The sequence below is a fragment of the Kogia breviceps genome, chromosome 4 (assembly GCF_026419965.1).
Source record: "Kogia breviceps isolate mKogBre1 chromosome 4, mKogBre1 haplotype 1, whole genome shotgun sequence".
In the NCBI taxonomy this organism is placed as follows: Eukaryota; Metazoa; Chordata; class Mammalia; order Artiodactyla; family Physeteridae; genus Kogia; species Kogia breviceps.
In genome coordinates, this window is record NC_081313.1 from 8,638,223 (window position 1) to 8,664,212 (window position 25,990).

Sequence of the window (25,990 nt, forward strand, 5' to 3'; positions counted from 1 at the left end):
TTAATCAATTTCAGTAAGAGGAGGAAAGTACCTGAAATTACTGGAGAAATTCAGTAATATCAGAATCAACCTTACCGTTTATGGATAGAACCAGAAATGAGGAAGTTCTTTGAAAACCTTAACCCCATGGGAAATGCTTCTGAAAAAGAGTTTACAGATTATTTGTTCAACAAGTCACTAGAAATTGAACCCAGAAACTGCAAACAGCCACCTCGATTTCCTAGGAAATCAACTTTCTCTTTAAAATCTCCTGGAATAAGGCCTAATACAGGCTGACATGGCTCTACCTCAGGTACTTTATGGGGTCATCCAACACCATTAGAAAGAGAACTGTGTAAAATAAGCTTTAGTCGGATTGCTGAAACAGAGCTTGAATCAACAGTGTCAGCACCAACCTCTCCAAATACACCATCTATTCCACCAGTATCTGCTTCTTCAGACCTTAGTGTGTTTTTAGATGTGGATTTCAGCAGTTCCTGTGGAAGCAATAGCATCTTTGCTCCAGTCCTCTTGCCTCATTCAAAGTCTTTCTTTAGTTCGTGTGGTAGTTTACATAAACTAAGTGAAGAGCCACTGATTCCTCCTGCACTTCCTCGAAACAAATTTGATCATGATGCTTCAAATTCCAAGGGAACTATGAAATCTGATGATGACCCCCCCCTGCTATTCTGCCAGGACAGCCTCCTCCTCCAAAGGTAAAACCCAGAGTTCCTGCGCCTACTGGTGCATTTGACGGGCCTCTGCCTAGTCCACCGCTGCCGCCGCCGAGAGATCCTCTTCCCAGTACCCCTCCACCAGTTCCCCTTCGGCCTCCAGAACACTTTATAAACTGTCCGTTTACTCTTCAACCACCTCCACTGGGACATCTCCACAGAGATCCAGACTGGTTCAGAGACGTTAGTACATGTCCAAATTCTCCAAACACTCCTCCTAGCACACCCTCTCCAAGGGTACCACGTCGATGCTATGTGCTCAGTTCTAGTCAAAATAATCTTGCTCATTCTCAAGCTCCCCCTGTTCCACCAAGGCAGAATTCAAGCCCTCACCTACCAAAACTGCCACCAAAGACTTACAAACGGGAGCTTTTGCAACCCCCATTGTATAGACTGCCTTTGCTAGAAAATGCAGAAACTCCTCAATGACCTTAGCCATATGTAGTCATTGACACTGGAATGGTATTTGTACAGTTTTTAAAAATTTTTTCAAAAAAGGCATAGTATGGGCTTCCCTGGTGGCGCAGTGGTTGAGAATCCGCCTGCCGATGCAGGAGACACGGGTTCGTGCCCTGGTCCGGGAGGATCCCACATGCCGCAGAGTGGCTGGGCCCGTGAGCCATGGCCGCTGCGCCTGCGCGTCCGGAGCCTGTGCTCCGCAACGGGAGAGGCCACAGCAGTGAGAGGCCCGCATACCGCAAAAAAAAAAAAAAAAAAAAAAAAAGGCATAGTATTGTGGTACTTTTTAAAAACAATGTTCTTACAAAAATGCTACTGATCAACTAAGCTTTTAAAAATTGGAAAAATAAAAATACAGAAGGCCTTTACCATTATCCTCAGGTGATCAGTAGCATTGCCTTGTCTTGGATCCTCAGTGCTGCCCAAAGGCCAGTATAAAGAATTTATATTTGCACTGTAGACTCTGCTAAAATATGGTTTAAAGTGACATTGATTGCACTGAAAGGGGATAGTGCATTTGTGGAATTTTTCAAATTTGAGTAACAGATGACTTTTTAAGGCAGTGAATTTATACACATATAGGGGGTGTGTGGTGATACTGATTTTTAAGCCTCTTTGACCATCTTCTAGTTTTTACGTCTAGTTTTTACATTTAGGAAGATCGTGAATAACACCCACTGTTCTTAAACTCTTTAATGCCATGTCTTAAAAGCCAGAATTTGCTGCTGAAGACAAAAGTGAAAAATAGAACAAAAATAATAGAATGCACTGTGTTTGTTGTTTTGTCAAAATGTAAACAGCTACCTAACCCAATCATAGAGGAAAAAAGGGCATATATGTTATACAGATGTGCCTTTTTGTTTTTGCAGACTGCGGTGTCTTTAGCTAACGAGTTGCCTATTGTTTTGGAAAACAAAGTTAATATGCCATACGTGTACAGTTTTGTTTATGTTGTACATTTAAATATAATGCTAATAACCTATATAAATTTATGTGACTCAAGGCCTATAATACAGTCTGCTACTTTACTAATTCATAAAGCCAGAGGATAAGTTCTTATGGCATGGGAACCAACTGCATTGCCTTTAAAACCAAGTAACTTTCTCTATAAATCTCGTGTTAACTAAAAATTTTTGAAGTATTTTTTTAGATTGGTAATATTTAAACCAGCAGACACTTAAAGCTTTATTAAACTTTTTAATCAGAGACTTGATTAAAACTTTTATTTGCCATTTGTACTCCTTCATTCTAAGTGAAGAAAAAGCATATTTTCCTCTTAGTGCTGTAGCAGCAGTTGTAAAGTAGCCAAAAGCCACATTGTTTATTTGCTGGTCTGTGGCCTTTTACTGTGCTTTGTATCAGAGTTCCTAACAAGATTAATAAATCACCCCAGTCTTAGTTTTTAAAAGAAAACCCAAAAAAACCCCCCAAAAACACAAAAACTCCTGCTTTCAGGGTGGGTGGGAGGTCACGGCACTGGTCACCCCGTAGGCCAGACCTCCTGTTTCCTCACTCCCCAGCCTCCTCCTACCTGCATCTGTTCTTCACAAACGTGTGCTCTGGTCTTGACGCCGGCAAGGTGGTGCTATTGAAGGTGGGCAGAGGGATGGCAGGGTCTCCCCAGGAGCCGTCCCGGGTGTCTGCTTGCTGCTGGGTGGAGTCACGTGGTCATGTGGTGTTGTAACGGAGCAAGGGCTCGTGTGTCCACAGTGCAGAAAGCCATACTCTGACGGTGGGTATTCACAGCAAAGTAAGGGTTTATTTGCAGGGCACCAAGCAAGGAGTACCGGCAGCTTATGCTCAGAAGACCTGAACCTCCCGATGGCTTTTAGGCAACGGTTTTCAGAGACAGTGTTAGGGGAGAGGGTCGTAGGTTGCCTGACCAGCTTGTTGACCTTCTGATCAGCTGGTGGTGAGGTAACAGGGTGATGCTTCAGGAATCTCAATCATCAACCTTCGGGTTGCAGCTGGTCTGGGATCTAGTGCTTGTGGTCAGCGTAGAGTCACCATCCTCCACTGGGAAGGGGTCTTAGTTTCTGCAGAACACCTCAAAGATATGCACCAGATTGTCACCCATATCCCTTCAGGAGGAACTAGGAGTCCTGTGACTCTGTTGTCCTGGTCATTAACTGCTTAAGTCTGCTCTTTGGAACTCGAGGAAGGCCTAGGAGACTAAAGCCTTTTTTCTACAAACAAGAAACGGGACACGGATGGGCTTTTGCACCCAGGAAGCCCTCACAGGGTCCTGCTCGGTTTCAATGCCCCCTTTTCTTTGATGTGCATCAATCCTGAGGAGAACAGGAGTGGGACAAGAAAGGGATTAAAGTTTTGGGTAGAGAGGTTCATCATAAATTGCAGGAGTGGGACTCGGTTTGGGGGGTCTTGGTCTCCGTATGGCGCAGTTTCTTTCTGTCCGGCATCACAGTGGAATGTTCTCAGGCTGGGCCACCACGGCAGCCCCCCCTTTGCCCTTTTGGCCTCATCATCTTGAGGGAAGCCCCTCCTCTGAGCCTCTCTGTCCTCATCTGTGAAATGGGAGTAATGACTTCTTCCCCACCTCCCTGAGGATGAAATACATCACTTTGTAAACTCTCTGGGGCTATACGTATTTAAGGAATTACTGAGCTGAATTCCTTGCGACTGATCTCTGGTGGTTTTCCCCCTCACTCTAAAATGGAATTAATGATCATCGTTAGGGCACAACCTCATTGGGTTATTCTGATAATAAAATGAGAAAATGTATGTGAAGCACACACCCAGGGTCAGGCGCAGAGGGAGCATCTCAAACAGTGGGAGATGCTGTTGTCGCCGTTATTTTATTTTTTTTTTTGCGGTACGCGGGCCTCTCACTGTTGTGGCCTCTCCCATTGCGGAGCACAGGCTCTGGACGCGCAGGCTCAGTAGCCATGGCTCACCGGCCCAGCCGCTCCGCGGCATGTGGGATCTTCCCAGACCAGGGCACGAACCCGCGTCCCCTGCATCGGCAGGCGGATTCTCAATTGCTGCGCCACCAGGGAAGCCCCTGTCGCCGTTATTTCATTTCATTATCTTAGTTTGTTTTGTTTTTGTTTTTGGCACTGGGTTCAGCCGGTCTTGCTTGGCCCTACGAGCTCCCAGAGAGGCGGCATCCACTCCTGTCTCCGTACCTTGAGGACCACGTTAAAATTCTTCCAGGCATCAGCCTGGACTAGTAGCTCTGTTTAGACAACTTGCTTCTTTTTGTAAATAAACCTTCATTTGGGGATAATTTTAGGTGTATGGAAAAGCGACAGAGATAGTAGAGAGAGCACCCACAGAGCCCCGACTCAGCACCCCACCCCCACCCCCACCATGTTAGCATCTTTCCGAGAGGCAGAAACTGCACAATACAAGTCACTAAAGTCCCAACTTGATCCAGATGTCACCAGTTCTTCCACAGATGGCCCCTTTCTGTTCCAGTATCCCAGCCAGGCTCCCACACTGAGTTGTCACATGTCCCTGGTCTACTCTGGTCCCCGGAAGTTGCTCAGTCTTCATGCCTTGTTCGTGACTTGGTCTTGACACTGGCCATTGAACGCTGGTTCCGCAACCTGAGCCCATCTGTCTTTTTCCTTGTGATTAGATTGGGGTTACAGGATTTGTTACAAACCTGCTTTGGATTGCTTTTTCTCCTGCTTTAACTGAAGTGTTTTAGGGGATGCTGTAAGAAAAATAAATTCAGTAAGCAAAGACAGAGGCTTCGAAGAGGAAAACCGTCTTAGAATTTAAAAAGATCCTAATTAAAATTAATCTCATTGGTTGTGCTTTTGACTCAGTGACAGTTTCATTTTTTTAAAGTGAGATAGCCGTTTCCACAGGGTTTATCAGTGACATCAGGGAGGGATGGTTCCTCCTAAGTTAATGGTGATTAGGATGCTTTTGTGTTTTGGGGGGAGCTTCATCTGTTTTTGCTGCTTCTGGATCTAGTTATAATTGAGTGTCAATTAGCAATTCACTTTTACAACCAAAAACTTTCTATGTCAATACAGGCATTTTCCCCAGTGAATTAATTTGAATTACAAACCCTCTTGTTTTCAGATTAATTGCCTTCTAATCAGTCTGGACTGTGCATGGGATTTGCTGTCATTTTTTTCCTGGAGTCTGGTAGAGGTTTCAGGCATTTTCAGATCACAGAACCTTTCAGATCTCGCGGGAGATGGGCCTGCTTAAGGGCAGGGTGTTCAATGCTAATGTGTTTTTTTTCTTTTCCCTTAGTTATTTGGATCACAAATTTGGCATTAGATTTTATATACCCTCCCTTTCCTGTTCCCGTCAACGTGAGCACAGCCCCATCAAAGTCTAGAATAATCCACACGAGTGCAGACCTCTAGTGCCTCCGTTCCTGAACTGTACCTGGTCAGAGCAGAGTGGCCAATAGAAGCAACCTGGAAATCAGGACCCCTGGTTTCAAATCCCAGCCCCACCTTTCAGCCTCTCTATACCCGGGGCCAGTCACCTCCTGCTATGGGCCTGTTTCTTCTATAAAATGCAGTGAATGTCGGTAGTTACTGCAGGAGGTCATGATGTGGATTGAGTGAGTTCACACTTGACAGCTCTCAGGGGCTCGCCTGGCATGGAGGAAGCCATCAGTCATTGTGGGTTGTCATTGGTGACTTTATGTGTTCACTGTTATTTGTTAAATGAAGTAAAAACTGTGGTATATTTTTCCCTTTGAAAATATCCTTGTGATCGAGTACTTAAACTTTCTTATGGAGGGTAACTCGGATTTCTTAATCTTGGCACTGTTGCTGTTTGGGGCCAGATAATTCTGTGTGGTCGGGCTGTCCTGGGGGTTGTAGGATGTTGAGCAGCGTCCCTGGCCCCTGCCCACTAGACTGTAGCACCCCCCAGTTTTGATGACCAAAAACATCTCCAGACATTGCCAGACGTCCCCTAGTGGGAAAGTGGCCTCTTGCTGAAAACCACTGACATAACTAATGTAAATGGGAAATGAAGGGAAAAGTGAAAAGAAAATCTGACACCTTTTTCAGGGAGCTTTTGAGCTGCCCTCTAAGGCTTTTATTGTTTAACTTACAGAATATTTTCATTTTTTATTATTGCCAGTAAGTTACCGTATACTTTTTTCCAGGAAAGTGGGTCACATTTTCTTCTTACAGATGAGTGTGTATGTTTTAAAAGAAAAAACAATACGTGATTGAACGCCTTTCCTGGGTTTGGTACATAGCAATAGGATACTTGTTGAAATGTTTAAACAGTTTGCAACAATATTTTAAAGTCTTCTTATTTCTGTTTGAATTTATCAGTATTAACAAAAACTAAGCCTGTAAAGATCCTAAAATCTGGGTATTTCTTTTGGATTGATGTTTACAGAATCAGGTCATCCTGTGATCATTTTAAAAGCAAAAGGCACGAGCATTACTACATATTAATAGTTAGGATAAAACTGTGGATCTCATTCTCCTTTTTTCAAGTGCCGTGTTCTTCTGAACCAAAGTGTCTTTCTGTACCTGGGTTGAATTTCCGGGTTGCAATTTCATAATATTTAATAAGAACTATTTCTTTTGGAAATAATGGATCTTTGAATTGAATGCCCCCCTAGACTCTTTAGATTTTTCCAATAGTTCATAACCTATAGGTGCATATCAGCTCTTATTTTACCTTGTTGGGCAGAACAAAATAGTGTCAGAATTACCAGAACTCAGGCTTTTGATTAAAATATAACCAAGTTCTCGGGCCTCTCTGGTGGTGCAGTGGTTAAGAATCCACCTGCCAGGGCTTCGCTGGTGGTGCAGTGGTGGAGAGTCCGCCTGCCGATGCAGGGGACGCGGGTTCGTGCCCCGGTCCGGGAAGATCCCACGTGCCGCGGAGCGACTGGGCCCGTGAGCCATGGCCGCTGAGCCTGCACGTCCGGAGCCTGTGCTCCTCAACGGGAGAGGCCCGCGTACTGCCAAAAAAATTAAAAAAAGAATCCACCTGCCAGTGCAGGGGACACGGGTTCGAGCCCTGGTCCTGGAAGATCCCACATGCTGCGGAGCAACTAAGCCCATGGGCCACAACTACTGAGCCCATGTACTACAACTACGGAAGCCCACACGCCTAGAACCCGTGCTCCGCAACAGAAGCCATGGCACCGAGCAGCCCGCGCACCGCAACGAAGAGTAGCCTCCGCTCGCCGCAACTAGAGAAAGCCCGCGCGCAGCAACGAAGACCCAACGCAGCCAAAAATAAAGAAATAAATTAAATAAATTTAAAATATATATATATATAACCAAGTTCTGAACAGCTGATATATTGACTCTTTGGTTTTTGGCATCCCGAGGAGTAACGTCAGCTCTGCTGATGAGATCCCAGGGCTTGGGGATAGGGCTGCAGAGCCTGTTAATTCAGTGGAATATTGGTGCCCCCCACGTGACAGGTGTATTTAATAAATGGCTCTTAGAAGCCGCGTGAGGGAAGCCGTGATTATCTCCGAAGAGAAGCGGAACCCGGTCGAGGTTGGCAGGCTCCAGACTGGCTTAAGAGAGCTGGCTTTCGTACCTGAGGTGTTGGTGTCATTGCTGCGGCCCCGGAGGAGCAAAAACAAGCACACAGAGGCCTTGAATCTGCCTGGGATTCCGGGCAGCAAAGCAGACAGAAAGGAAGGCATAGGAGGCTCGATTCATGGACGGAGAGCAGGGCACGCCCGCCGCACATCGTGTGCCCATCCGGGTCTCAGGCGAGCCCTGGCTGTGTGTTTCTGGGAAGCCGAAGGATATGCTGTCACCAGAGAGGTTTCTTTCTGTTTATAGAGGAAAACATGAAGTTTCTGTGACTCCGTTGGAATAGTGTCGAGTTATCAGGCAGAGAAAGGGCTAAAAATCAGGCATTTCATGTCACCAAGGGCATGTCTTAGCTTGGGCACCCACGAGAGCCAGCCGTGAGACAAGGGGGCAAGTGGTCGTTCTGGAAAGTCACCCTTGGAAGCCGGTCAGGGATGAGGAAGCGAGATTGGGAAGACTGGAAGACGAACCAGTGTGAACTCGTTAGCCGGCTGCCCTTCGGGCTGTGGGCTTGGGCCCTGCTGAGACCCTCTGAAAGACTGAAATGCCTGAGGGGAGGGTGGGATCGCCCCCCGCACCCCCTTCAAGGGCTCTTCCCTGAGACCCTGCATCCCGATTATCCCCCAAAAGCGCCCAAGATACAGGCCACAGACAGCCCAGGGGGAGGCCTGCAAGGACCCGTCCACAGTGGTCTTGTGTGACTGTCACCGGCGGAAAGTGGCGATTCCCTCGGCTCTCGTCCTCTCGAAGAGAAAGAATTCAGCCCGGAGACATAGAGCAGTTTTAAGGAGCCAGAGTTTTTTTATGAAGCAGAGCAAAAGTACACTCCGGAGAGAGAGAAGCGGGGCGTGGGGTTGTTCGGGAACTGGAAGCAGCCCCGCGGTGGGGCGGGGTTGCTTTTTCAGGGTGGTGGAAAGCCGCTCAGGTCCTGCGCCATGTGACTGCCAAGTTGATGGACAGCTTAAGGTTACGTAACTCCTTCCTTCTGCGCAGGCGCTTACCCACAGGCACCCGAGCAAAAGCCACAGAAGGGTGATGGACGCAGAAACCGCAGTGCTAGCTTATAACAAACACAGCGTAACGAACCCCGGCTTACTCTGAGTCACCTTTTAGGGCTTGGTATTCCTGCACCGACCCGTGCTGGCGGTTTTATCTTGTTTGGGCTTGATAAGGCTGGTGGCTTAACGGCCCTTGACCACAAACGGGAGGCTCTCGGGGCCTGTTCGAATCACCAGTGTCCCGGTGGGGGAGGGAAAGATGACCCCCGTCCGGGACGGGGCAGGGCCCCGCTCAGCTCTAACTATCTGACGTGACCAGAGGGGTCGCTGAGCAGGAGGGGGGCCGGATTGGGGCTCTGAAGGGTAGATAACATGGGGATGGGGGCCTACAGACAATAGGAAAGGAAGTGATGCGCCCCGGGCTCTGCCTGCCTCCTGCTGGTCTCATGCGCCTGGCCTTGACTGTTGGGGGAAAGCGTCCTACGAACGAGCAACGGAAGGTAGGTGGTTTTCCTTTAGTCCCTTTTAGAAGGCTTTCTGCTTCCAGTAACAGAAATCCTGACTTGACGGTGGCTTGAAGAAAGCAAGTGTGTGTCTGTCTCACCCCACTGGAAGTCACCATGCAGAGCTTGGCCCTGGACTCCGTGAGGACATCACAGACCCGGGTTTCTTCGTCTTGTCCACTCGGCCCCACCCGGCCCCCCGGCCACCTGCCAGCGTGTTGACTGGTCACCTCACGATTGCACGATGGTCACCAGAGCTCCAGGCCTCAGATCCATCGGTCCCTTCGATCAGGGCGCACCAGCCTTCTCCTTGGGGCTCGCTGACCAGCTGTCAGGGAGGCTGGGAGACTGGGGAACAAGCTGGCAGGTCATCGAGGTTAGAACTGTCATCCCCAACGGGGTGGGAATGTGTGCGATACCCCAGGGGACATTTTTGGTTGCCACAACTGGTGGAGTGCTACTGGCATCCAGTGCACAGAGAACAGGGATGCTGTTAAAAGCCCCACGACCCCCCAAACAGATCGTCATCTGGCCCCAAATGTCAGTATTTCCCAGTTTTGAAACTCACGGTTAGACCAGTCATGATGCATTTGCCTCGAACCGAGTGGTTGCTGCGTTGAATAAAATAGAGGATTCCGGATAGACAGCTCACAGCACTCAGCGTGGCAGCAAATGGACTCCTTGGCAGGAGCCCAGCCTTTGCGCGGCTGGAGCCCCTGGCGAAACGACACGGGGTGGGGAGGTGAGGGAGCCGATCGTCTCTTGGGCAAGCGACGGGTACTTTGGCCTTTCAGAGGTGCTCCGTATTCTCAGAAAGATATAACGTGCTAATCGTCAGCACTTGCCTTTCATGATTTAATGACTGTGCCCAGACCTTTAATGTTACCCTTAATAGTACTTTCTTAAGGAAGTGAATCCCTCATTTATAGCGTGACGCAGATTCTTGAGCTGCATTACAGTCAGAATGGCCTCTGTTCTTTACAGTGTGTGTATTTTCCAAGATGATTTTGAAAAGGAAGAGGCAGGCGCACTCAACTTTTGACGCCTGCTCCTTTAGTTTTCCATTAGCATTTGAAAAATGTCTCTTTCAAGCTGCGTTCATTAAGATTTTAATTTTTCAGTTTGCTCCTTTTTTTAAGTGACATGCAATGACTTAAGGTTTAGTGTGTCATCTATTTTTTGCAATGACATTTTTACTGCCCCCCTTTCGTTTGAGTCCGTTTATAAATTGTACGGTAGCTAATGAGTTCCATCCTGATTTCCAGTTCCCAATAATTACCACTCTTCTGATATGTTCTTTAACGTGTCACAGAATTGAGAGCATTACCGGGCGAGCTCAGGTGAGCTGGGTCTGCCTTGGCCATGGGGCCACTGAGGGCCATGGGGCAGGGAAGTCGCTGAGACCCCCTGCTGCTCTCGTTGGCATTCACCAGCCATCGCATGTGGGACATCCCGGTCTGTGTGGGATGTAAATGCAGAAGCTTCTGCCGGGCCTGGTCCCTGGGTAGACTAGATAATTGCCTTACTTCCCACATTGCGTTGCCAGTGGAAATGATGACTAATGGGACTTGAAATCCTGAACGATTTTTAACTGGATGTTCGGCTGAGATTGGACCAAGATTAATTGAACAGCAGTCCCTGATTAACTTCTATTTTACTACCAATCTGAAACTTATGAACATTTCATCAAGTTGAGCCGAAGTTTAACTTTGCAGTATTAAGAGGGGGCAGTGGCTGGTATGGAGGAGGTTTATTAAGGAAGTGGCCAGTGTAAGGGAGACCGTGAGGATGTAGGAGATGCAGCCTCTGTCCTGCAGAAAGACAGAACCGATGGACGATATATATTAAGAGATTTATCTTAGGGAATTGGCTCACGTGATCTGCGGGGTTGGTAAGCCCGGAATCTGTAGGACAGGCCAGCGGGCTGGAGGCTTGGGCAGGAGTGGATGCTGCAGTCTTCAGGCTGAATTCTTTCTTCTCCAGGAAACTTCAACTTCTGCTCCTAAGACCTTGGACGAGGCTCACCCACATTTTGGGTGGTAATCTGGACTTAAAGTCAACCAGTTGTGGATGCTAACCGCGCCTGCAAAACACCTTCACAGCGCACCTACGTTCGTGTTGGATTAAGTCCCTGAGTACTAGACCCTGGCCCTGTTGACACAGAAAAGTGTCACAGAGGAAGAGCCCCCCTGCAGGGGGGTGGGAAGTGCAGGCAGCTGAGGGTCAGGACCCAGGTCTGAGCACTTCTCTCTTACCAGCTTCGAGGTCTCCAGCAGTGCCCTCAGCCACTGGGAGCACCATCCATTCTGTAACAAACATTTATTAAACGCATGCCTCCTACCAGCCAGAACTGTATGTGTTAAGGAAGCAAAAATGACGAAGTTTTTGCTTCAACTGCCTCTGTCCTGGAGAAGCCCACGACCCACGACCAACTAACCACCAGCACGAAAAGTGAAGGACCACACGTTTCATGTAAGATAAGAGCCATAATCGTCCCCACAAGAGATCTCGGAGGAAAAAGGGGGATGACAAATAAATAGGACACTGAATGCTTCGCCCGTGAGTTACTGTTAGTGTTTTTAGAACGTTCTAGTATCATCCGCCAAGTCTTACAAAGCACCTTTGTGGTCTGATTGTGTCTCCATTGCTGGAAAGCCATGAAATCTTATTTCTATAAAAAATACTCCACGATTTAGGTGCTGCGTTTAGGGGGTTTTATTTAGGAAAGAGAAACCATTAGGTGGAGCACTTAAAGGTCGGTCGTGTTACAATATAGTAAATGCAAGAGGTGGTGGTCAGGTGCGGGGTCATCCAGGTGGCCCAGCTCCAGGGTAGAGTCTGCTAGAAGGTTTTGGAGGTTTCGCCTTGGATCCATTTCACTGTCTTTTCGTTTTCCGCCTGTGCAAGGGGGGTCTTATTGCATCCACCCATTCCTGTTTCTACTTTGCGGTTTTCAGGGGCAGATGTCCACGCCAGGGACCCTCACCGCGGGATGTCGTCCCAGGAGTGGGCTACTTACACGGGGCGGTTTGAAGCGGTCCACGTCATCCAGAGGCTGCTGGAGCGACCCTGCCCAGAGCAGTTCGGGGAAACGTACAAGCCAGAGCTGCCGCTGACCCCCGAGGCAGCTCCGAAGGCTGCGGGCTCCAAGAACTGCTTGCAGAGGCTCGCCGGGTTTGTGCGGTCCGTGCTGACCTCCCGCGTGCGCTCGGGCCTGGAGGATGGGGGCGTCCTGGACCACATGGTCAGGATGACCACGAGCCTCTATAGCCCCGCCGTGGCCGTCGTCTGCCAGACCATGTGCCCCGAGAACCCCCCCTGTGTGGGGAAAAGGCGGCTGGCGGTGCAGGAAATCCTGGCGGCACGGGGGGACCCGGACACGCAAGCCCAAGAGAGGGACAGAGCGGAGGGCACCGGGCAGCGATTCCGGACCTCCCGGGCCGCGGGGGTCTCCAGAGAGGGGGCCCCCAGAGCCAGCTCCACGCCTTCCCAGCGGCCAGCCGCCCCGCGGAAGGCCAGCCTGCTGTCCCTGCAGCTGCTGCGGCGGAGCAGCGTGCGGCCGGGCGCGGGCACCCCGAAGGTGCGCGTCAGCAAGGCGCCCGCGCCCACCTTCCAGCCCGAGCGGGCGGCCAAGGGCAACACCAAGGACAGCAGCCACCTGCAGCTCCCCAAGTGGCGGTACAAGGAGGCCAAGGAGGAAAGAAGGAAGGCGGAAGAGGCAGAGAAGCAGCGGCTGGCCAGGGCACAGAAGGAGAAGCGGGCACCGTCCTGGAGGAAAAGGACGTGAGGCGGGGGCGGGGGGGGGGGTTGTCTGGCGCGGGGGGGAAGGACGCAGAGCCCGGCCAGGGCTGAGATGCTGCCCGGAGCCCCAGACGAGGTGGCGGGGAGGCTGGGTGGGCTCCTCCCTGGGAGGGAAGCGCCTCCGCCCGGCCCTTGCCTTGGACGCGCCACATGTCCCCGTGCCCGCGGGCTCCTTCGGCCCGAGAAAACGTTTGTGTTTGTTCAGGCTGCACCCAAGAGTGCATGGGGCCCAGTGCTCCTCGATTTGCCTAAAACCAGTTCCCCTAGCAGTCAGTACACGTAGTGGGCGTTTTGCCTAAAAGTTTATCTTTAGAACCTCGGTTAAGAAATTTTTAAGACCAGTTTATCAGAAGGGCGTTTTCTGTATAATTCTGTATTTTTAATCACAGTCAAATGTGCAGCACTTTACCAGCGCCATACAAAGATGGGGCTCTTTGTACTTAGGATGGTTTTAATGCATTTGTCTGAAGACCCTTTGTTGAAAGTACCGTTTCTAGCAATGATTACTTGTGATATCTCTGATTTCATACAGAATTTGTGGCATTCTCCCCCCTTTTGCTATTTGTTTGGGTCTTTGCCTTTCCATCTCACGTGGGTGCCCGGGAGCACTGCATGTTCTTAATTGGATTAAGTGATGCAGAATGTTTCTTTGCATTTGATGGAGGCGTTTACTTTACAGCAAAATGATCAAGTAAGATGGAGGAATCAGATTTCCTTGTATCTTACTTTTTAAGCCCTCTTGTCCATCCAGTGCTAGAACATGAAGAAAACCCAGGTATCGAAGTATGAGACTGCGTAGAGAAGCACGGGTTTATTGCTAGAACTAAACTCGTTTTAAGCAAGGGATTTTAGATAAACTGTATACAAAGTCTTGAACATGTTCAAAAATAGATATTGACATAAGAAAAAAGTATTTAAGAAAATAGGGGCAAATCTAATAAATTATTACTAGAAATACAAAAGTAAGTTATGTGCTCTTAGATAAATTGAATTCCGATATCCTTAAGATGTAAGAAAGATGCAAAAAGCATAAGGAACCCAGAGTTCTGCAGACTGTCTGAAATGGGGGCAGGAGTAGATTTTTGGAGAAATAGGGATTAGAATTGAATACTTAAGCAAACGTGTTTTAGGCACATTTGCCTGGAGTGAGCTGGGTTGCTTCCTCCTCCTGACTCAATTCCAAGGAATCCCTGGTGTGGAATTACTTTCATGTTTCCTTTGATGACTGCCCCTGATCTTTAGTTTACCCTTATGCCGACTTTGTAGAATTTCCAAGATGTCGGGACTTTGGCAGACCGTGTATGTTGTGATTTGCCCCGGGCCCTGAGCTCTCTGAGGGAGTTATCTCCAAAGCACTGAGAAATTCTAATGAATCTCTGGCCATCTGGGGTGCAGAGTCTGTCTCACATATGCACTACCAATAGCACTTTATTTAAATAGTATTCTGCTCAGAAGCCATAGATTTAAAATATTACAGACCAGTTTGGAAGCTCTTTATTATAACCCTAGATTCGCAGGGCAAATCGTGCTCCCTGGCTATGCGGTCATGAGCACCTGTCTGTCCCACTACGTGGGCGGGGCGGCGCCAGCTCGCCCTCTCCTGCCCCATCCTTCAGAATTGAGCGTCTCACACTCACCTTCCCCCAAATCTCAATAAACAGACCATCAGGCTGCACCCAGACTGGTGGGTGACAGGCGTGACGATAATACAGCTCTTAAAGTCAGATTTTAGCGAGTTCCTCCCTCATCCCAGAAGGGCACAGGAAGAACGGCACAGAGGTCTGGACCCACTTTGAGCATCACTGATACAGTTGGCTGTTGGGTCACTTTCGTGCCTAAGAGCTGAGGTTGGCTGAGTCCCCTTGGATGAGATGTAAGCTGGTCCCCGCCGTGGAGAGAAACACCCGTTTCCCTGACAGTCCAATCCATATCCTTTGAGATCAGTTTTGTGTTTCTGTATTTTCGTTGCTTTGAATGGTTGGCTGCATTTTTCTCACCAAGGGGTCAGCCCTCCTCCCTCCTCTCCAGTGTCGGTCAGGGATGGGGCACTGAGGAGCAGTGTCCCCCCGCCCCCAGCTCTGTCACCACATACATTCACCGCTGACCCCTTTGCCTCCTTTTCCCCCGTCTTTGCTTTTTCTTCGTTTTGCCTATTTTCTGCTCCAGCTTTAGCTAAATGCCTTGATCATCCCTGGCACCACTGCTCTGAGATCTACACAGGGTGGAAAAGCAAGGCAATGCTGAGAGATCAACCGTGTCCCCGGGCAGTTATCATGTCGTGCCCTCCAAACACCCAAGGGTGACTGCACGGCAGATTCCGCCCGCTGCTTCTGTGCAGAAGGCTGGCACAGTTCCCCCGCCTCCACCCTGCACTTGCCCCCTTTTTCTTCTTTAGGGAGGGAGACTTGGTTTGCTCTCCTCACGGGTGATGGCAGCGCCCTGCTGCACAGGGCGGGGAGGATCCGGGGTCTGCCTCCACTCCTGATGTCTAGTAGCTGTAAATAGTGAATTTCAACTTGACAGGTACCCTCTCAGGGATTTATATATAAACACAGTTAGGGGAAACGTTGAAGTATATTTTAATACTTTTTAACATCTGAGTGAGTTAAGATTAAACTAGATAGAAGAACTATTTCTAAGACAATGTCCGTGCTGCTGTTTTCTGGGGAGATGCCTGGGAATCACCCCTCGTGTTGAGATTTCTTGATTATTAGAAACTCGGGACTCTGGCAGCTGAAATGGCTTTGGAGTGGAGGTGAAGTCACTTCACTGCCTCTCAGTTGCCTCTTGTGGATGTGAACCCTTGTATTAACAAAGAAAAGTCAGCCTTTATGTACGTACAGATGGCTGTGACAACACAGGTGGACCATCCATCGCTTTTACCTCTACGACTGTTTCCTCCCCGTCTGATCCGGGGGCGTGTGGTGTGACAGTGACAGTGTTTTCTGTCTGCTTATGTGAATTGTGTTCTGCAGTCAGCCGAGCGCCAAGCTCACCGCTGGGGGGAGGGGGGAGGGAAAAGCTGGAATGACCACGGCGTTCAGAGACTTGGCACGTCTTTGGCTACCTTTGAGAAATGCAACACGTGACGTTATGGACCTTCGTGACTTTTTCTGCAGCACCTCCCCACGAGCTCCTGGCGGCACTAGATGCCTCAGAAATAGGATCGGGAATTGCAGTAGTTCGTCATCTCGACTTCGGGCACCCTGCTACTCACCCATTCTGCAGTGGAGGATAGAGTTCGTGAGGTCAGTTGGAAAGTGGGATCTGTGGGCTGCCTCTGCCTGCTTCCTTCTGTGCTGTGGGCGACCAGGTCTCTGGAAGTCCGCTGAGTGGAGATGAGGCTGTGAAACAATCCCGTGAGGTGGACCGCACCCCAATCCTGAAGTGGATGCAGAGCCTGCTGTCTCCAGGGAAGGATCATGGGTACCGGGTTATTATGAAGAAAAGCACCCCTGAGGGGTCAATAAATGAGCTAAGACTCAGTAGGGACGATTTGACCCTTGCAGCCTCTGGCAGCATCACCGTATGCCCCGCTTATCCACGCTACGTTAAGACGGAAGACTGTCTTTTCATCCTTCACTTGAGCTTGCTCCGCGAAATGAGTTCCAGCCCTAACGGATGTCAGGTTCAGTGCTCACCCCCAGGTTCACTGGAGACCTGTGCTCGCTCATTTCCCGTCCTGATACAATGCAGGCATTCGCTGCAGTGCTACGATTTATCAGGAACTATTGGAAGCTGCTAGTTGCAATCCATCTTTTATAGGATGAAGTGCTGACACTTTTTCTTTTTCACAGTGTTGGGGGAAATCCTAGCGCGCCACCCAGGTATTCCCTTGCGAGCCTTTTTGTTCCACGTGGGTGACTCTTTGGATTCCGCGTTTGGCTGTGGGTGCCCGGCTCACAGGATCCCTCCGGGCCCTGGTGTGTGTCTGGTCCTCGGTTTCCTCGGCGGCAGGCTCACGCTGGGCCCCTTTCAGCTGGGCCTGGTGGACAGTGGCCTTCTAGGGAAGGAATGGCAGATCCATCACGACTGAGCCTTATAAAACAGTCCCCTTTGCCACAACAGCTGGCATTGGGTACAAAATCATGGCAGCGGGAGGGAGGGCTGTTGCCGGGAAGAACTTACAACCAAACAGCTCTTCCTGAAAACGCTGGTTGCTGCCCTCTCCATGCATTTAGACTTTGTTTCAAACGTCCGTGTAACCCTTGAATCAGCTACTCGTGGCTGTGCCCTTGAATTCATGTTTCTTCATTAACATTTAAAATAAGCGGCTAAAAAAATTCCTCTGGGGGTTTTTTGTTTTATTTTAAAGAAATAGAAAAAAAAAAAACAAAAACAAACCACCACTGCCTGGTTTGATTTAGCTCATTTTTGAGGGACTCAGTTGAATGCCAGGACTGCGTGCAAAATCTCTCCTTACCCCGACCCAGCCTGAAATAAGGCTCACGTGAAAGGCACAGCCATGCAGCGCTCTGATGGCCCTCAGCTGCAAGTGGGGGTGTGACGTGATGACGTGATGTGACGTGAGCGCGTGCGCGCGCACACACACGCACGCGCGTGCACGCGCACGCGCACACACACACACACGAAGGAGTTCCGGGTTTTGTGCTCACAAAGGGGACTGCCATCATGGCTCCCAGGTAACGTCTGGTGTGACCTGATCTGACGGCGTGTAGTGGAGGGTGGGACAGCCCAAGACCCCCACCAGGAGCACCCCAGCGTGTCCACTGTGGCACGGAACATAGCCAGTGTGTCAGAACGCGGGTCTTCTTGTCGAAAGGTGGTGTCGGCCTGGGCGGCTCATATAGGAGCTCCTGGGCGGGGTTGTGTAGCCGGGCCTGGGCCATCGCTCTGCTGCTGGCTGCATCCTCGGCATGGAGGGGCAGAGTCCAGAGGGGATGCTTGGGGAGCTCCACCCCACTCACCCCATGGCACCAGGCTAACCACAGAATCAGCATCTGAACCCCGCGGAGGCGCTGAGATGTCCCCAAGTCTGCCCAGGTGTCTGTACTCTAATTCATCAACGCCGGCACAGTTCAGTTTTTGAGAGAATCATTTCGTCGTAATGGGGCACCTTTTATGTTGTTTTTGAAGAAAATGAAGACGAGATACAAAATGAAGCCAGCGGTTGCAGGCGCGGCAGTGGCCTGCGTTGATTTGTTGCTTTATAAAATTTGCGGAGGTCGCATTGAAGCACTTTAACACCAGTTTTTGAGCAGAAGTTCTAGAAGCTGGTTTGGAACCTCATAGCTCTGTCAAACAGGGTGAAAACCGGAAAAGGATGCTGTAAACCCGGCCATGTTACCAGCAGCCCTGTGAGCCTCTCGGCCTTCCTAAGGAATTTGAATAATAGACCCCATTCAGACAGGCAAAGCTAATCTCATTGGAATTCTCTTCATTCAAATCCGTTTTCTGCCTCACATGTGTTGGGTGTCTGAGACTGTGTTTTTAACAAGGCTGACTTAAGGACTGTATGGACTCTGCACAGGTGCCAGCTTTCAGGTTATGTCATGTTGGTATAAGCTTTGTTTTCTGAATGTAAAACTGTTTTCACTGTCATTTCTAAAAATCCCGTAGATTTCCGGATATTGTAAAGACGTTGAATGAGGATATATAGTTGTGTAAATTTCATAGTGTTTTATTTTGAGGTGAGAGTTTTGTTACAGTTTATAAAAGATATTTTTCTATTTAGACCTCAGGGCTATTTGGGGACCCACAAATAAATGTGACCCCAGCAGTTTCAATTCTTGATATCCAAAAGGTTAATAATCATCTTTAAGTTGAATAGGATATGTTATTCAGCAGAAAGAATGTGTCTTTCCCGTTTAGCTTCTCTTTTAACAAACTCTGTATCTAAAGTTTAAAACATACAGCACAACGGATGTGGGTCATGTAAAACTGTGGGGAAGTTGTGGCTACGGAATTTAAAATCACTTGTGAAATAAAGTCTTACGGTACAACGGTGTGATACTTGGATAAACCTAAGTGTGTGTAAATTAGAAAATGATACCAGTGTTTTTAATCTTACTTATTTTGATCGAAATAGATGTGCACTTCCTTCATCTGACACACTTTTATTTTTCACATTTCAAAAGTAAGACTTTTAAATTCATGAGCTATCTGTGAGGACCTCTGCACGTGTTAAAATAATCTCTTTACATTCTCCCTCTTCTCGGAAGTACCCACTGGTAGGGAGGCATCCTTCAGCTGTGTCTCTGTGGATTAATTTACCTGTGTATATAGAAACAAATTTAGTTTTGTTATTTATTATCATTATATATAGTATATAATATATAATATACATTATATCATATAATATATATTTTTTGTTCATTTAGTTTTTTATTAGTTGATTTACAATGTTGTATTAGTTTCAGGTGTACAGCAAAGTGATTCAGATATAGATATACTTTTCAGCATAAAGTATATATATATATACTTTTTCAGATTCTCTTCCATTTTAGGTTATTACAAGATAACTGAGTAGAGTTCCCTGTGCTAAACAGTAGGTCCATGTTCATCTGTTTTATTTTGTTTTGTTTTTTGTGGTACGCGGGCCTCTCACTGTTGTGGCCTCTCCCGTTGCGGAGCACAGGCTCCGGACGTGCGGGCTCAGAGGCCATGGCTCACGGGCCCAGCCGCTCCGCGGCACGCGGGATCCTCCCGGACCGGGGCACAAACCCGCGTCCCCTGCATCGGCAGGCGGATTCTCAACCACTGCGCCACCAGGGTAGCCCTGTTCGTCTGTTTTATATGTAGTAGTGTGCATCCGTTAATCCCAAGCTCCTAATTTCTTCCTCTGCTCCTTCCCATTTAGTAACCATAAGTTTGTCTTCCATGTCTGTGGGTCTATTTCTGTTTTGTAAATAAGTTCATTTGTATCATTTTTTTTAGGTTCCACATATAAGTGATATCATGATATTTGTCTTTTCTCTGTTTGACTTAGAAATATATTTTTAATGTTTTCTCCCCTTCGTGTGATGTACAGGTGAGATAGTGTGGTGTATACAGGTGAGACAGTGTGGTGTATACAGGTGACAGTGTGGTGTATACAGCCTCACCCAGTGTTCTTGTTGATTACTGTGCAGTATTCCTCGGGAGAGCTGCACTGTGGTACATTTAACCATGACCTCATGACGGACTATTACAGTATTTTCAGTTCTTACCACTTGTAAGTAATGAAGAGCCTTCATCTGACTTACCTATTTGTACACACAAGTGAATGTTTCTCTACGACAAGCGTGTAGAAGTGGGACGTGCCGGGAGAAGGGAGAACGAATTTTATTTCAGTAGTCCCTGCTGTGTTGCCCTTTTCAAAGCCTGCTGAACAGTCACCTGTCGGCAATGGACAAAAGAGGCCCCTTTCCCCCTGCAGCAGCACTTGTTTGCCAGTCTGACGGTTAAGAAATTGTATCTCCTTTTAATTGCCTGAGTTACTGGTGAAGTAGAGCATCTTTTCATGTGTCTTTTGACCATTTTTATTTCCTGTTTTAAAAATTTGTTATATATATGTTTCTCATTTTAAAAAAAATTACCCTTTGGTGTCATTTTTGCTGATTTATAGGAGTTTGCTATAAATTTTGAGTCAGTTCTTTGACACATACTGCATTTTTTTCTCCCATTTTATCACTTATCTTTAAGGTATCGTGTGTAAGTCTTAAATTTTGATTAGTCAAACTTGCCCAACTTTTTAGCTTGTATTTGCATTTCTTATTTAAGAAGCTCTTTCCTACCCCAAATCAACATTTTTCTTCTATAGTTTTATCTCATGATTTGTAGCTACTTTTTAAAAAGACATTCATACACAATTCGTCTTTTCAGTAACTTTTGATGGGACTGAAGACAAACAGCTCCTATTTATTTGGGAAGTTCTGTTCAGCGTTTGAAAAATCTGAAGTCTGACGCGGGAAAAACCATAATTTTAGTCATTCATTCTGCTCATCCAGAATCATCATTATTAAGGACCTACATAGGAAGTCAAATTTTAAATAAAGTTTTGTTCTAGGCCAAGATTGTTATTGGAGATTGTTTGTATTTATTGTTGTGAAAGACCGAATGACGTGAAGGTAATATACAAGGAACTGTCCTTATTAGAAAATCTGAGAACTGGGGACGTCCCTGTCGGTCCAGTGGTTAGGGCTCCGCACTTTCACAAGCAGGGGGCCCAGGTTCGATCCCTGGTCGGGGAGCTAAGATCCTGCAGCCCGAGAGGCACGGCCAAAAAAAAAGAAAATCTGAGAAGTGACATGAAAAGTGAGGGAGGTGGTCTTTAGCCCCCCGACTGAGCCTGCGTCAAGCACCCTGAGGCTCTGAGGAGCACAGATGGACGGATGCTGTTCCCGTCGGGCGGCCCGGCCCCGAGAGCAGTGCATCTGCGCTGGGCAGTCGTGCGGTCAAGAGCGTTGCCCCTTGAGGACCTCGCGGGCTTCTGCAAGCAGCCCTTCACGTGCTCGCTGGCTCCCAACAGGTCACTCCGGCTGTCTCCCTTGATGGTAAGCTGGCTGGTTTCCAGCCAGGGACGTGGAAGGTGGTCCGAAAACCCCCAGTCTGCTGACACGACCAAGCCTGGTGTGCAGATTGCCCAGGTCAGTCGTTAGCTCGGCCGCAGCTCCCGGGGCGGCAGGGGCAGCCGACCGCAAGCCCGGGGCAGCCGCCCTGCCGGCTCGGCATCATCCGCCTGGTCACCCGGCCCAAGCTCACCGCGGCCCTCACGTAAAAACCCCCAGACCTAACACGCCGTTCATACATGTTCCTGGATACAAGAAATTGTAAGTACAAAAATGAAACTCAAAGCCACCTTGCTATTTCAAAAGCGTGACACAAAATCAAGAAGTCAGGCACTAGAGCATGGCCTTGAGGACACGGGGAGGGGTAAGCGGGGACGAAGTGAGACAGTGGCAGGGACATATATACACTACCAAACGTAGGGTGGAGAGCTAGTGGAAAGCAGCCGCATAGCACAGGGACATCAGCTAGGTGCTCTGTGACCACCTAGAGGGGTGGGATAGGGAGGGTGGGAGGGAGGGAGACGCAAGAGGGAAGAGATATGGGAACCTATGTGTATGTATAACTGATTCACTTTGTTGTGAAGCAGAAACTAACACACCACTGTAAAGCAATTATACTCCAATAAAGATGTTAACAATAAATAAATAAAAGAAGTCAGGTAGCTGCAAGGATATGACATCAGTTTTTCATGAGCTCTTAGAAGCTTTATTAGGACCAAGAGCTGAGTTGAGAAGCTGGACCAGGAGGGCCCCTCCCCGGGCCATCAGAGACGAGGGTTCGGGAACACGGGTTGTGATGGCGAAGCTGTCACCCTACAGTGAGGAAGGTTGCAGGATGTCCCCGCTCCCCGGCAAAGGGGTCCCTTTGCCATCCCATGGCCCCTTCGTGCCCTGCCCCTGGGGGTTGGGGGACCAGCTTCTGCCTTCTAACCTGAGAGATCATTGAAAGGTGCAGACTCGATGTCCTTCCCGACCAAACTCCATGGGAATGGGCCTCCCTTGGTTGAAGTGTCTGATGCCCTCTGTAGGGTGAAAGGTCATAGGTTGGGGGTCGAGAAGGCCAGCCCTGCCTGCCTTCCCTCCCACTGCTGTGCAGGCGCTGGGCCCATCCTGAGCCCCAGCCTGTGGTTCTCTAACTCTACACATTCCTGGTCCTGGACTCCGGCCAGGTGACTCTAGAGATATCTGGGCAGCCCTCGTGTTCTCCCTGAGCTGGCCGAGAGCCTCTGCGGTTGCATAAAGCAACGGTGCTTGCAGGGCGGGCGTTCCCGGGACAGGCCTCAGCAGCACCACTTGGAAAGTTTTCAGAAATACACCCGCTCAGGCCGGACCTGTATTCGTTTCGCGTGCTTTGCTGTAACAAATTACCTGGGTGCCTCAAGCAACTGACGTGTATTCCCTCGCAGTTCGGGCGGCCGGACGCCTGAAATCGCTGTGTCAGCAGGGCTCCCTCTGAAGCCCCCAAGGGAGGATGCTTCCTCACCTCTTCCAGCTCCTGGTGGTTGCCAGCAACCCTTGGCGTTCCTTGGCTCGTGGCAGCCTCCGTCGGCCTCTGTCACCACGTGGCCGGCTTCCTTGCGTGTGTCTGTGTCCACACCTCCCACTTTTTATAAGGCCACCAGTCATTGGATTAGCGCCCGCCCGTCACTGGATTAGCGCCCGCCCACCCTAACCGAGTATGGCCCTTGTTTTAACTTAATTCCATACGCAAAGAGACCCTGTCTCCAAATAAGGTCACGTTCACAGGGACTTAGAGTAAAAACCTTTGCGGGGACACAATTCCACCTCCAACACCACGCCAAGCTACTGAGCCAGAGAGGCTGCGAGTCTGGGGGTGCCCCCTCCCTAACTCTGCACGCCTGCCGGGCTTGCTCCCACCTTGCTGACCACAGGGATCGTGTCATTACCATCCCTTCCCCCACACCCAGGCCCCACCCTACCCCTGAAGGCTAGAAGCCGGTTCCATCCTGGGGACCCTTCTCGGCCCCCCTGCCCGGGCCATCTCTACAGCTCATGGCTTTAAATGCCAGCTAGAGGCTTCCGACCTTCAGCTGTGCCCTTGACCACCACCTCTAGGCCGGGGGCCCACAGCCCTCAGTTCAAATCCAGCCACTGCCTGTTTCCGTCAATGCGATTGTATTGAAACACAGCCCTGCTCACTCAGTGACACATTGTCTCTGGTGGTTTTCACTCTCCGAGGGCCCAGTGGAGTAGCTGTAACAGAGGCCGTATGCTCACAAGGCCTAAAGTACTGACTGTCTGAACCTTTACGGAGAAAGCTTGCTGACACCTGCCTGGGCACCAGTTCCACAGGCGGTGGATGTTTCCATCTGCTGTGGAGCAGGCGCTGAAGACCTAACGTGCCCAGACAGCTCTTTCGTTTTTTTCTTTTTTAATAATTGAGATATAATGGACATAAAACATTATATTGGTTTCAGGTGTCCAACGTAATGATTTGCTGTTTGTAGGTATCGCAAAACAATGACCACGATGTCTCGTTCACACCCATCACTACACATAGTTACAATGTTTTTTCTTGGGATGAGAAGTTTTACGATCTACTCTCCTTAGCAACTTTCAAATACGCAGCATAGGATTATTAACTATAGTTCCCATGCTGTCCGTCACATCCCATGACTGATTATTTTATAACGGGAAGTTTGTGGCTTTTGGACGCCTTCACCTGTTTCACACCCTGCTCCACGTCTTGCCTCTGGGAACCACCAGTCTGTTCTCTGTACCTGTGAGCTGGGTTTTTTGCTCTTCGTTTGTTGTCTTGAATTCCACATACAAGTGCGATTATACAGTATTCGTTTTTCTCTGACTTACTTCACTTAGCGTAATGGGTGGGACGCCCAGGTAAGTGAGTGGAGCTCTGAACACGGCCCCTTCCCCCGCCCCATCCCCACCCACCCAGCTGCTTCCCCTCGGCTCTGAAAGCTCCTCGGCTTTACAGAGGCCACACCCACGACCTGCCAAGCCTTTTCATCCTGAGACTGAAAGTATGGTTACCGCTGGTTCCTGCACCAAGTGTACTTAGTGTCCTCCAGACCAAAGCCCCTACACCCCACGGAGGCAGGACCAGAGAGAGAAGAGCCTCACTTCACTCTCCGTTTCCGCCCCGGGACGGCCTTGACGGCTGAGGCTGGGCCTCCATCCACGGGTCATCCAGGGTATCGAGGGCCTCCCCATTTGGGCTGTGCTGCCTTCCCAGCGGCTCTCCGTGCGTCTCTGGAGCTCGTTCCCGGGGCCCGAGCTCTGTTCCTGGAGGAAGCTTGAAACACGCCTGGGACAGCTGTCCGGCCCTCACTTCGTCTGCCCGGGAGTCGCGGAACTGACCGGCCATCAGCTGCTTCCCGCTGGCTGCGGGGGGTGATGGTGGCTCTCCTGCTACCAGATGCCTCTCGGGACATTGCTGCTTGGATCCTGTTGATGAGGGTGCTGGTGTTTAACTAGGAGAATGTTAAATGACGGCAGAAACGAGCTAGATCGGCTCGGGGGAAGCAGCAATGTGGAAAATACTCTGCTTTATGAGACGCAGCCTCTCCTCCCAGAAAAGCATACGGGGCAGGAGAGGCTCGGCTTGCTTACTTAAACCAAATGACAGGAGGCATATTCAAAGCTGTGTGGAGAAGGGTCTCCGGAGACAGACAGACAGACAAAGGTCTGGTCCTGGCTTTGCTACGTGTTTTCTTTGTGATCCTGGCAGGGTGGTCATTTCCTTACAGAAGAATGGGTCTCCGTGTGAGTGCTACACACCTTGCCTGGCGCCCGTCCCAGGAAGAGGGATGCTGGGGGCCACTCTGAGCACAGACTCCGAGCTCATGACCTTGACTGACAGTCCTCAAGGGCTCTCCGGCTCTTCTCTGCCTCCACGCCCAGCAGGTGATCGGGAATGTCTCTCAAGAACCCCAGTGACTCCCCATGGAAGGTAGATCAGCCTAATATGGCCTGCAGTGGGGATGAGGCGAGATGCGTGTTTGAAAGGGTGCTAGCATCCTCCCCAGGGAGAATCAGGCCAGAGCCCTTCAGCCCCAGGCCCTGTGTGAGCCCCAGTCCTGGTGGGGTGCCTCCGACCACACATGGTCTCCGAGCAGGTGGAGAGGTGATCTCAGCTCACACTGCAGTCGTGGTCTAGTGGACTCTATGACTTGTGCTTGACTTAGTTGCCGTGGTGTCCTCAGTGCCCAGAACAGTGTCCCAGACTGGGTCCAGATCTTTCCCACCACGGTGAGAAGGAAGAAGGGCAGCCCCAAGGCTATGTAATGGATTTCTCCCCGGAGCGTAAGTGAAGCCTCGCTAACAGGTCCATCCTCAGGAGGAGAACGTAGAGCTGGATTTCCATGCAGTGAAAGTGAAATCTAGTCTCTCAAGATACTTACCCTTTCCTACTCTGGCCCAATGAAGACCTTCAAGAGGAATGGGTTTCAAATGTGTCCTGTCCTGGGGTTACCCATCCTGAGAGCAGCACCTAGACGTCTCTGAGGT

At 49.4% G+C, this 25,990-nt stretch overlaps 1 protein-coding gene across 1 annotated transcript in view; it reads left to right on the forward strand.

Moving 5' to 3' along the window:
- Positions 1–18,999, forward strand: part of ANKRD33B (ankyrin repeat domain 33B) — an 89,607-nt gene extending 70,608 nt beyond the window's left edge. Inside the window, exon 4 of the mRNA XM_059059898.2 lies at positions 12,149–18,999. Within this exon, the coding sequence (XP_058915881.1) occupies positions 12,149–12,978 (830 nt within the window). The 3' untranslated portion in view covers positions 12,979–18,999. The remainder of the gene's footprint in view (positions 1–12,148) is intronic.
- The last annotated feature ends 6,991 nt before the right edge of the window (positions 19,000–25,990 follow it).